Source organism: Cherax quadricarinatus, chromosome 27 (assembly GCF_038502225.1).
Source record: "Cherax quadricarinatus isolate ZL_2023a chromosome 27, ASM3850222v1, whole genome shotgun sequence".
Lineage (NCBI taxonomy): Eukaryota > Metazoa > Arthropoda > Malacostraca > Decapoda > Parastacidae > Cherax > Cherax quadricarinatus.
In genome coordinates, this window is record NC_091318.1 from 27,031,812 (window position 1) to 27,043,278 (window position 11,467).

Here is an 11,467-nt window from a genome sequence, read left to right on the forward strand (position 1 = left end):
CCCAGCCTGAGTTACAAGCAGCATATACAGGAGTCCAGCTTGAGTTGCAAGCAGCATATACATGAGTCCAGCCTGAGTTGCAAGCAGCATATACATGAGTCCAGCCTGAGTTGCAAGCAGCATATACAGGAGCCCAGCCTGAGTTGCAAGCAGCATATACAGGAGCCCAGCCTGAGTTGCGAGCAGCATATATATCAGTCCAGCCTGAGTTGCAAGCAGCATATACAGAAGCCCAGGCTGAGTTGCGAGCAGCATATACATCAGTCCAGCCTGAGTTGCAAGCAGCATACACAGGAGCCCAGGCTGAGTTGCAAGCAGCATATACAGGAGCCCAGCCTGAGTTACAAGCAGCATATACAGAAGCCCAGGCTGAGTTGCAAGCAGCATATACATCAGTCCAGCCTGAGTTGCAAGCAGCATACACAGGAGCCCAGGCTGAGTTGCAAGCAGCATATACAGAAGCCCAGGCTGAGTTGCAAGCAGCATATACATCAGTCCAGCCTGAGTTGCAAGCAGCATACACAGGAGCCCAGGCTGAGTTGCAAGCAGCATATACAGGAGCCCAGCCTGAGTTACAAGCAGCATATACAGAAGCCCAGGCTGAGTTGTGAGCAGCATATACATCAGTCCAGCCTGAGTTGCAAGCAGCATACACAGGAGCCCAGGCTGAGTTGCAAGCAGCATATACAGGAGCCCAGCCTGAGTTACAAGCAGCATATACATGAGTCCAGCCTGAGTTGCAAGCAGCATATACAGAAGCCCAGGCTGAGTTGCAAGCAGCATATACAGAAGCCCAGCCTGAGTTACAAGCAGCATATACAGAAGCCCAGCCTGAGTTGCAAGCAGCATATACATCAGTCCAGCTGAGTTGCAAGCAGCATACACAGGAGCCCAGGCTGAGTTGCAAGCAGCATATACAGGAGCCCAGCCTGAGTTAAGAGTATCATATACACAAGCCAAGTCTGGGGTAGAAGCAGCTTATACACAATCCGAGACTGAGTTAGGAACATCATATACATAAGCCCAGCCTGAGATCGGAGCACAACACACACGACATATTTACCTCTGCCGTGTTTGTCATCCTCACTCTGGCCACACACAGCAGCAGCAGCAGCAGCTGGCCGGGTCCCCCAGGAGCCAAACTCGTCACTCCAGGAAAAATTAAAAAGTCACAAAACACAAAAACACTGACTTGTTACCACCACCCGGCCGTCGTCTGTTTGTTTTGATTACATTGTATATACTCCCAGCTGATGCTAAACTATTATCTTTTCCCTCATAATACTAAAATAAATAATGCTTTTTATTAAAGTATTAATTTTCCGCTAACATATATTTAAACAGACACGGTTTATTCTAATTAGCTATTAAATGTGTATTCAATATTGCGATTCAAAATTATCACTAAACATAATGACCTGGAGTTAGTCTGAAAATGAATTATTTCAGTGGATTATTTGTTGAAAGTTATTGAAGAGGCAAATTTTAATTAATATTTTGTGTATATGTTTTATATGTGACATATGTTACTAGCAGAATCGCAGTGTTTATATTCATATAACACTATCATATAACGTAGAATATTTTTCTATGCACCACTCAAGAATTTTAATTTAATTATTTTCTGCAAAATTGGCTCGTTGATAAAAGCATTTCACAAATTTTATTACTTACTGTTTGCTTTTACTGAAACAATCTATTAGCACATATATACAGTAATATAACACTGATTTATCGTAAGTTATTTTACAAATCCCGAACATAATTGTATGACTGGTACATGAATAATTAAATGCAGTTTTAGTTATGTTCGACGATGAAGAGACCAAACAATACATCGTGTCACATTATATTCATGGGTAGCGATAAATATATGTAGGAGCCATAAAGCATTTGAAGACTGGGAAGCAATCTAGTGTGATCTAAGGAAGGAACTCCCCTCAAGGAAGGTTCCTTGATGTTGGTGAGGGGCTCTTGATTTAGGGAATTGGATCCGTGCTCCAGTTCCCCAAATTAAGCCTGAATGCCTTCCACATCCCCCCCAGGCGCTGTATAATCCTCTGGGTTTAGCGCTTCCCCCTTGATTATAATAATAATAAGGAAGGAACTCTGTGGGTTTAGTCCTGGAGTTTACCTGGAGAGTGTTTCGGGGGTCAACGCCCCCGCGGCCCGGTCTGTGACCAGGCCTCCTGGTGGATCAGCGCCTGATCAACCAGGCTGTTGCTGCTGGCTGCACGCAAATCAACGTACGAGCCACAGCCCGGCTGATCAGGAACTGCCTTTAGGTGCTTGTCCAGTGCCAGCTTGAAGACTGCCAGGGGTCTGTTGGTAATCCCCCTTATGTGTGCTGGGAGGCAGTTGAACAGTCTCGGTCCCCTGACACTTATTGTATGGTCTCTTAACGTGCTAGTGACACCCCTGCTTTTCATTGGGGGGATGGTGCATCGTCTGCCAAGTCTTTTGCTTTCGTAGTGAGTGATTTTCGTGTGCAAGTTCGGTACTAGTCCCTCTAGGATTTTCCAGGTGTATATAATCATGTATCTCTCCCTCCTGCGTTCCAGGGAATACAGGTTTAGAAACCTCAAGCGCTCCCAGTAATTGAGGTGTTTTATCTCCGTTATGCGCGCCGTGAAAGTTCTCTGTACATTTTCTAGGTCGGCAATTTCACCTGCCTTGAAAGGTGCTGTTAGAGTGCAGCAATATTCCAGCCTAGATAGAACAAGTGACCTGAAGAGTGTCATCATGGGCTTGGCCTCCCTAGTTTTGAAGGTTCTCATTATCCATCCTGTCATTTTTCTAGCAGATGCGATTGATACAATGTTATGGTCCTTGAAGGTGAGATCCTCCGACATAATCACTCCCAGGTCTTTGACGTTGGTGTTTCGCTCTATTTTGTGGCCAGAATTTGTTTTGTACTCTGATGAAGATTTAATTTCCTCATGTTTACCATATCTGAGTAATTGAAATTTCTCATCGTTGAACTTCATATTGTTTTCTGCAGCCCACTGAAAGATTTGGTTGATGTCCGCCTGGAGCCTTGCAGTGTCTGCAATGGAAGACACTGTCATGCAGATTCGGGTGTCATCTGCAAAGGAAGACACGGTGCTGTGGCTGACATCCTTGTCTATGTCGGATATGAGGATGAGGAACAAGATGGGAGCTAGTACTGTGCCTTGTGGAACAGAGCTTTTCACCGTAGCTGCCTCGGACTTTACTCTGTTGACGACTACTCTCTGTGTTCTGTTAGTGAGGAAATTATAGATCCATCGACCAACTTTTCCTGTTATTCCTTTAGCGCGCATTTTGTGCGCTATTACGCCATGGTCACACTTGTCGAAGGCTTTTGCAAAGTCTGTATATATTACATCTGCGTTCTTTTTGTCTTCTAGTGCATTTAGGACCTTGTCGTAGTGATCCAGTAGTTGAGACAGACAGGAGCGACCTGTTCTAAACCCATGTTGCCCTGGGTTGTGTAACTGATGGGTTTCTAGATGGGTGGTGATCTTGCTTCTTAGGACCCTTTCAAAGATTTTTATGATATGGGATGTTAGTGCTATTGGTCTGTAGTTCTTTGCTGTTGCTTTACTGCCCCCTTTGTGGAGTGGGGCTATGTCTGTTGTTTTTAGTAACTGAGGGACGACCCCCGTGTCCATGCTCCCTCTCCATAGGATGGAAAAGGCTCGTGATAGGGGCTTCTTGCAGTTCTTGATGAACACAGAGTTCCATGAGTCTGGCCCTGGGGCAGAGTGCATGGGCATGTCATTTATCGCCTGTTCGAAGTCATTTGGCGTCAGGATAACATCGGATAGGCTTGTGTTAATCAAATTTTGTGGCTCTCTCATAAAAAATTCATTTTGATCTTCGACTCTCAGTCTGGTTAGCGGCTTGCTAAAAACTGAGTCATATTGGGACTTGAGTAGCTCACTCATTTCCTTGCTGTCATCTGTGTAGGACCCATCTTGTTTAAGTAGGGGCCCAATACTGGACGTTGTTCTCGATTTTGATTTGGCATAGGAGAAGAAATACTTTGGGTTTCTTTCGATTTCATTTATGGCTTTTAGTTCTTCCCGCGATTCCTGACTCCTAAAGGATTCTTTTAGCTTAAGTCCCCTCAAGGTTCCTTGATGGTGGTGAGGGGCTCTTGATTTAGGGAATTGGATCTGTGCTCCAGTTCCCCGAATTAAGCCTGAATGCCTTCCACATCCCCCCCCCCCAGGCGCTGTATAATCCTCCGGGTTTAGCGCTTCCCCCTTTATAATAATAATAATGTGGGTTTAGCACTTAGTTTTGATTGTAATACCGCTCAAGGAAGGTTCCGTGACGCTGGTGAGGGGCTCTTGATCTAGGGAATTGGATCTGTGCTCCAATTCCCTGAATTAAGCCTGACTGCCTTCCATCCCCCCCATAAAGTCAGTTCCTGATCAGCCCGGCTGTGGCTCGTACGTTGGTTCCCCTCAAGGAAGGTTCCTTGATGTTGGTGAGGGGCTCTTGATTTAGGGAATTGGATCTGTGCTCCAGTTCCCCGAATTAAGCCTGAATGCCTTCCACATCCCCCCCCCCAGGCGCTGTATAATCCTCCGGGTTTAGCGCTTCCCCCTTGATTATAATAATAATAATAATCGTACGTTGGTTTGCGTGCAGCCAGCAGCAACAGCCTGGTTGATCAGGCTCTGATCCACCAGGAGGCCTGGTCACAGACCGGGCCGCGGGGGCGTTGACCCCCGGAACTCTCTCCAGGTAAACTCCAGGTAGGCGCTGTATAATCCTACGGGTTTAGCGCTTCCCCCTTGATTATAATAATAATACCCCTCAAGGGAGGTTCCTTGACGCTGGTAAGGAGCTTTTTATCTAGGGAATTGAATCTGTGCTCCAGTTCCCTGAATTGAACCTGAATGCCCCAGGCCCAGACCCATGGAACTGTGTTCATCAAGAACTGCAAGAAGCCCCTATCAAGTGCTTTTAACATACTGTGGAGAGGGAGCATGGACACGGGTCGTCCTACAGTTACTAAAACAACAGACATAGCCCCACTCCACAAATAGGGCAGTAAAGCAATAGCAAAGAACTACAGACCGATAGCGCTAACGTCCCATATCATAAAAATCTTTGAAAGGGTTCGAAGAAGCAAGATTACCACCCATCTAGATACCCATCAGTTACACAACCCAGGGCAACATGGGTTTAGTGCAGGTCACTCCTGTCTGTCCCAACTACTGGACCACTATGACAAGGTCCTGGATGCTCTAGAAGACAAACAGAATGCAGATGTAATATACACAGCCTTGCAAAAGCCTTTGACAGATGTGACCATGATGTAATAGCGCACAAAATGCGTGATAAAGGAATAACAGGAAAAGTAGGTAGGTGGATCTATAATTTCCTAACAAATAGAACACAAAGAGTAGTAGTCAACAGAGTAAAGTCTGAGGCGGGGCGGCTACGGTGAAAAGCTCTCCTCCGCAAGGCACAGTACTCGCTCCCATCTTGATCTTATATCTGACATAGACAGGGATGTAAGCCACAGCACCGTGTCTTCCTTTGCAGATAACGCCCGAATTTGCACGACAGTGTCCTCCATTGAAGACATTGAAAGACTCCAGGCGGACATCACCCAAATCTTTAAATGGGCTGCAGACAACAATATGAAGTTCAATGATGAGAAAATTCAATTACTCCGATACATAAAACGTGAAGAAATTAAAACTTCATTGGAGTATAAAACAAATTCCATCCACACAATAGAGCGAAAAACGAATGTGAAAGACCTGGGGGTGATCATGTCATAGAATCTCACCTTCAAGGACCATAACATTGTAGCAATCGCATCTATGAGAGAAATGACAGGATGGATAATGGGAACCTTCAAAACCAGGGATGCCAGGCCCATGACACTCTTCAGGTCGCTTGTTCTATCTAGGCTGGAATATTGCTGCACACTAACACCACTTTTCAAGGCAGGTGAAGCTGCTGACCTAGAAAATGTACAGGGAACCTTCATGGCATTGCGTAACTGCGATAAACCACCTCATTTACTTTGAACGCTTGAAGTTCCTCCACCCATACTCCCTAGAACGCAGGAGGGAGAGGTACATGATTATATACACCTGGAAAATCCTAGAGGTACTAGTACCAAAGTTATACACAAAAACAAAAGACTCGGCAGACGGTGCAACATCCCCCCAATGAAAAGCAGGGGTGTCACTAGCACGATAAGAGACAACACAATAAGTGGCAGGGCCCCAAGACTGTTCAACTGCCTCCCAGCATACATCAGGGGGATTACCAATAGACCCCTGGCTGTCTTCAAGCAGGCACTAGACAGGCACCTAAAGTCTGTACCTGACCAGCCGGGTTGTGGTTCGTACGTTGGATTATGTGCGGCCAACAGCAACAGCCTGGTTGATCAGGCCCTGATCCACCGTGAGGCCTAGTCACAGACCGGGCCGTAGGGGCATTGACCCCCGGAACTCTCTCCAGGTAATAATAATAATAATAATAATAATTTTTATTTCTGTAAATACATGATGTAACTTATACAGACCATAGCTGACGTCAGTGACATACTACATAGAAAGTCCCTGATTATGCAGAGCATTTCGTGCAAATTAGGTTCATTTTGTCCCCTAGATGCGACCCACACCAGTCGCCTAACACCCATTACCTACTTACTGAAAACTGAAAGCAATTCTGAAAACTGAAGCCTATCTCTTTGGCACGAAACAAACTGAGAAGGGTAAATAATTTTAATGTCCAGTGTACTGGGGAGCCCATCACTTCAGTTTCCTCAGCAAAATATCTGGGAATCCCCTTCGACCCATGCATGTCAGGAGAATTGATAGGGAACAGTGTAGTAAAGAAAGCGAATGCCAGACTGAAATTCCTCTACAGACAAGCACAGTGTCTACTTACTGAGGCTCCCAGGACCCTATGTCTAGCCCTTATACAGTGTCATATGGATTACACTTGCTCTTCATGGTACTCTGCCTTGACAAAAAAAAAAAAAAACTGAAAGACTGCAAATCACCCAGAACAAAATTATAAAATTCATCCTGGGCCTGGGTCCAAGAGAGGATGTAGGCCAGGATGAATTACAACAGTTGGATTTGCTGAATGTTGTAGACAGAGTAAAACAACTGAAGCTAAATCATGTTTATAAAATTGCTCACAAACAGTGTCCAGAATATCTTGCTGCCAGTTTTGTCAAGGTTGGGAACCAAAGCAATCATAGTACTAGGGGGAGCGAGCACAACTTTGTAGTATCCACAGTCAGTGGCCAGGCTTCAAACAGCAATAAAGAAATGGAACAGACTACCCGCACATGTCAAAGCCAGTCACAGCATGAACCAGTTCAAGAAGAGTGCCTAAAGGTGTCTGATGAATGTAGCTACAGAAAGAGAGGGGAATGATTTTTTATTTTTTTTTAGCTAACACACGAGTAATTTTACCTTATTCCTAGTAATGACCCTCGTATTGTAGATAGTCTTAATGACCCTCGTGTAGTAGATAGTCTTTTTAGTATGATAATAAGATGGTACCTTCATTATAAAATAATAATAAGATATTATAACCCTTATATTATAATAATAAGGTACAAGGACCCCAATGGAAATAAGTCACTGGGTTAGTAAGTAAGTAAGTTTATTCAGGTATACACAAATACAGTTACATAGAATTATCATACATAGCAGCATATGTGTAGAGAACCTAGGATAACCCAAAAAAGTCAGAGTGACTTATTTCCATTGGGTCCTTACTTACCTGGAGTTTACCTGGAGAGAGTTCCGGGGGTCAACGCCCCCGCGGCCCGGTCTGTGACCAGGCCTCCTGGTGGATCAGAGCCTGATCAACCAGGCTGTTGCTGCTGGCTGCACGCAAACCAACGTACGAGCCACAGCCCGGCTGATCAGGAACTGACTTTAGGTGCTTGTCCAGTGCCAGCTTGAAGACTGCCAGGGGTCTGTTGGTAATCCCCCTTATGTGTGCTGGGAGGCAGTTGAACAGTCTCGGGCCCCTGACACTTATTGTATGGTCTCTTAACGTGCTAGTGACACCCCTGCTTTTCATTGGGGGGATGGTGCATCGTCTGCCAAGTCTTTTGCTTTCGTAGTGAGTGATTTTCGTGTGCAAGTTCGGTACTAGTCCCTCTAGGATTTTCCAGGTGTATATAATCATGTATCTCTCCCTCCTGCGTTCCAGGGAATACAGGTATAGGAACCTCAAGCGCTCCCAGTAATTGAGGTGTTTTATCTCCGTTATGCGCGCCGTGAAAGTTCTCTGTACATTTACTAGGTCGGCAGTTTCACCTGCCTTGAAAGGTGCTGTTAGTGTGCAGCAATATTCCAGCCTAGATAGAACAAGTGACCTGAAGAGTGTCATCATGGGCTTGGCCTCCCTAGTTTTGAAGGTTCTCATTATCCATCCTGTCATTTTTCTAGCAGATGCGATGCAGGTTCTCTACACATATGCTGCATATGGCGCTCGATGTATGCACAAGGATTATTCCTCTAAGAAAAAGGAGGAGTAGATGTAAAATAGAAAGGGACAGGAGCTCCCTTTACAGGCGACGGAAAAGAATAACAGAGCGGCTAAAAGAGGTCAATATATCTGAAAGGAGTAGAGAGACACTGGTCAGAGAAATAGCAAGCATCGAACTTAAGCTAAAGGAATCTTATAGGAGTCAGGAATCGCGGGAAGAACTAAACGCCATAAATGAAATCGAAAGAAACCCAAAGTATTTCTTCTCCTATGCCAAATCAAAGTCGAGAACAACGTCCAGTATTGGGCCCCTACTTAAACAAGATGGGTCCTACACAAATGACAGCAAGGAAATGAGTGAGCTACTCAAGTCCCAATATGACTCAGTTTTTAGCAAGCCGCTAACCAGACTGAGAGTCGAAGATCAAAATGATTTTTTTTATGAGAGAGCCGCAGAATTTGGTTAACACAAGCCTATATGATGTTATCCTGACGCCAAATGACTTCGAACAGGCGATAAATGACATGCCCATGCACTCTGCCCCAGGGCCAGACTCATGGAACTCCGTGTTTATCAAGAACTGCAAGAAGCCCCTATCACGAGCTTTTACCATCCTATGGAGAGGGAGCATGGACACGGGGGTCTTCCCACAGATACTAAAAACAACAGACATAGCCCCACTCCACAAAGGGGCAGTAAAGCAATAGCAAAGAACTACAGACCGATAGCACTAACATCCCATATCATAAAAATCTTTGAAAGGGTCCTAAGAAGCAAGATCACCACCCATCTAGAAACCCATCAATTACACAACCCAGGCAACATGGGTTTAGAACAGGTCGTTCCTGTCTGTCTCAACTATTGGATCACTACGACAAGGTCCTAGGGACCTAGATGCACTAGAAGACAAAAAGAATGCAGATGTAATATATACAGACTTTGCAAAAGCCTTCGACAAGTGTGACCATGGCGTAATAGCGCACAAAATGCGTGCTAAAGGAATAACGGGAAAAGTCGGTCGATGGATCTATAATTTCCTAACAGAAAACAGAGAGTAGTAGTCAACGGAGTAAAGTCCGAGGCAGCTACGGTGAAAAGCTCTGTTCCACAAGGCACAGTACTTGCTCCCATCTTGTTCCTCTTCCTCATATCTGACATAGACAAGGATGTCAGCCACAGCACCGTGTCTTCCTTTGCAGATGACACCCGAATCTGCATGACAGCGTCTTCCATTGCAGACACTGCAAGGCTCCAGGCGGACATCAACCAAATCTTTCAGTGGGCAGCAGAAAACAATATGAAGTTTAACGATGAGAAATTTAAATTACTCAGATATGGCAAACACGAGGAAATTAAATCGTCATCAGAGTACAAAACAAATTCTGGCCACAAAATAGAGCGAAACACCAACGTCAAAGACCTGGGAGTGATCATGTCGGAGGATCTCACCTTCAAGGACCATAACATTGTATCAATCGCATCTGCTAGAAAAATGACAGGATGGATAATGAGAACCTTCAAAACTAGGGAGGCCAAGCCCATGATGACACTCTTCAGGTCACTTGTTCTATCTAGGCTGGAATATTGCTGCACACTAACATCACCTTTCAAGGCAGGTGAAATTGCTGACCTAGAAAATGTACAGAGAACCTTCACGGCGCGCATAACGGAGATAAAACACCTCAATTACTGGGAGCGCTTGAGGTTCCTGAACCTGTATTCCCTGGAACGCAGGCGGGAGAGATACATGATTATATACACCTGGAAAATCCTAGAGGGACTAGTACCGAACTTGCACACGAAAATCACTCACTACGAAAGGAAAAGACTTGGCAGACGATGCAACATCCCCCCAATGAAAAGCAGGGGTGTCACTAGCACGTTAAGAGACCATACAGTAAGTGTCAGGGGCCCGAGACTGTTCAACTGCCTCCCTGCATACATAAGGGGGATTACCAACAGACCCCTGACAGTCTTCAAGCTGGCACTGGACAAGCACCTAAAGTCGGTTCCTGACCAGCCGGGCTATGGCTAGTACGTTGGTTTGCGTTCAGCCAACAGTAACAGCCTGGTTGATCAGGCTCTGATCCACCAGGAGGCCTGGTCACAGACCGGGCCGCGGGGGCGTTGACCCCCGGAACTCTCTCCAGGTAAACTCCAGGTATGTATGATAATCTATGTAACTGTATTTGGGTATACCTGAATAAACTTACTGTTAGGCGAACCGTGACAGCGGGTGTCTTAAGGCACTCTATACATCCTTGGTTAGGCCTCATTTAGATTATGCTGCACAGTTTTGGTCACCGTATTACAGAATGGATATAAATGCTCTGGAAAATGTCCGAAGGAGGATGACAAAGTTGATCCCATGTATCAGAAACCTTCCCTATGAGGATAGACTAAGGGCCCTGAATCTGCACTCTCTAGAAAGACGTAGAATTAGGGGGAATATGATTGAGGTGTATAAATGGAAGACAGAAATAAATAAAGGGGATGTAAATAGTGTGCTGAAAATATCTAACCTAGACAGGACTCGCAGCAATGGTTTTAAGTTGGAAAAATCCAGATTCAGGAAGGATATAGGAAAGTACTGCTTTGGTAATAGAGTTGTGGATGAGTGGAACAAACTCCCAAGTACAGTTATAGAGGCCAGAACGTTGTGTAGCTTTAAAAATAGGTTGGATAAATACATGAGTGGATGTGGGTGGGTGTGAGTTGGACCTGATAGCTTGTGCTACCAGGTCAGTTACCGTTTTCCTCCCTTAAGTCAATGTGACCTGACCTGACTAGGTTGGGTGCATTGGCTTAAGCCGGTAGGAGACTTGGACCTGCCTCGCATGGACCAGTAGGCCTGCTGCAGTGTTCCTTCGTTCTTATATTCTTATGTTCTTAACATGCCTAATGTTTTCACCCGTACCGGGAATCGAACCACGGACCTTAAGCTGAGCGCTTTCCTGGGGTTTAAGCTGGGGATCCACCTTACTTAATTGT

At 45.2% G+C, this 11,467-nt stretch overlaps 1 protein-coding gene across 1 annotated transcript in view; it reads right to left on the reverse strand.

The window, feature by feature from the left end:
* LOC128706040 (ubiquitin-conjugating enzyme E2 W-like) overlaps positions 1-1,245 on the reverse strand; it is a 119,708-nt gene extending 118,463 nt beyond the window's left edge. The window contains exon 1 of the mRNA XM_070089153.1: positions 1,064-1,245. Within this exon, the coding sequence (XP_069945254.1) occupies positions 1,064-1,081 (18 nt within the window). The 5' untranslated portion in view covers positions 1,082-1,245. The remainder of the gene's footprint in view (positions 1-1,063) is intronic.
* Positions 1,246-11,467: the final 10,222 nt, after the last annotated feature.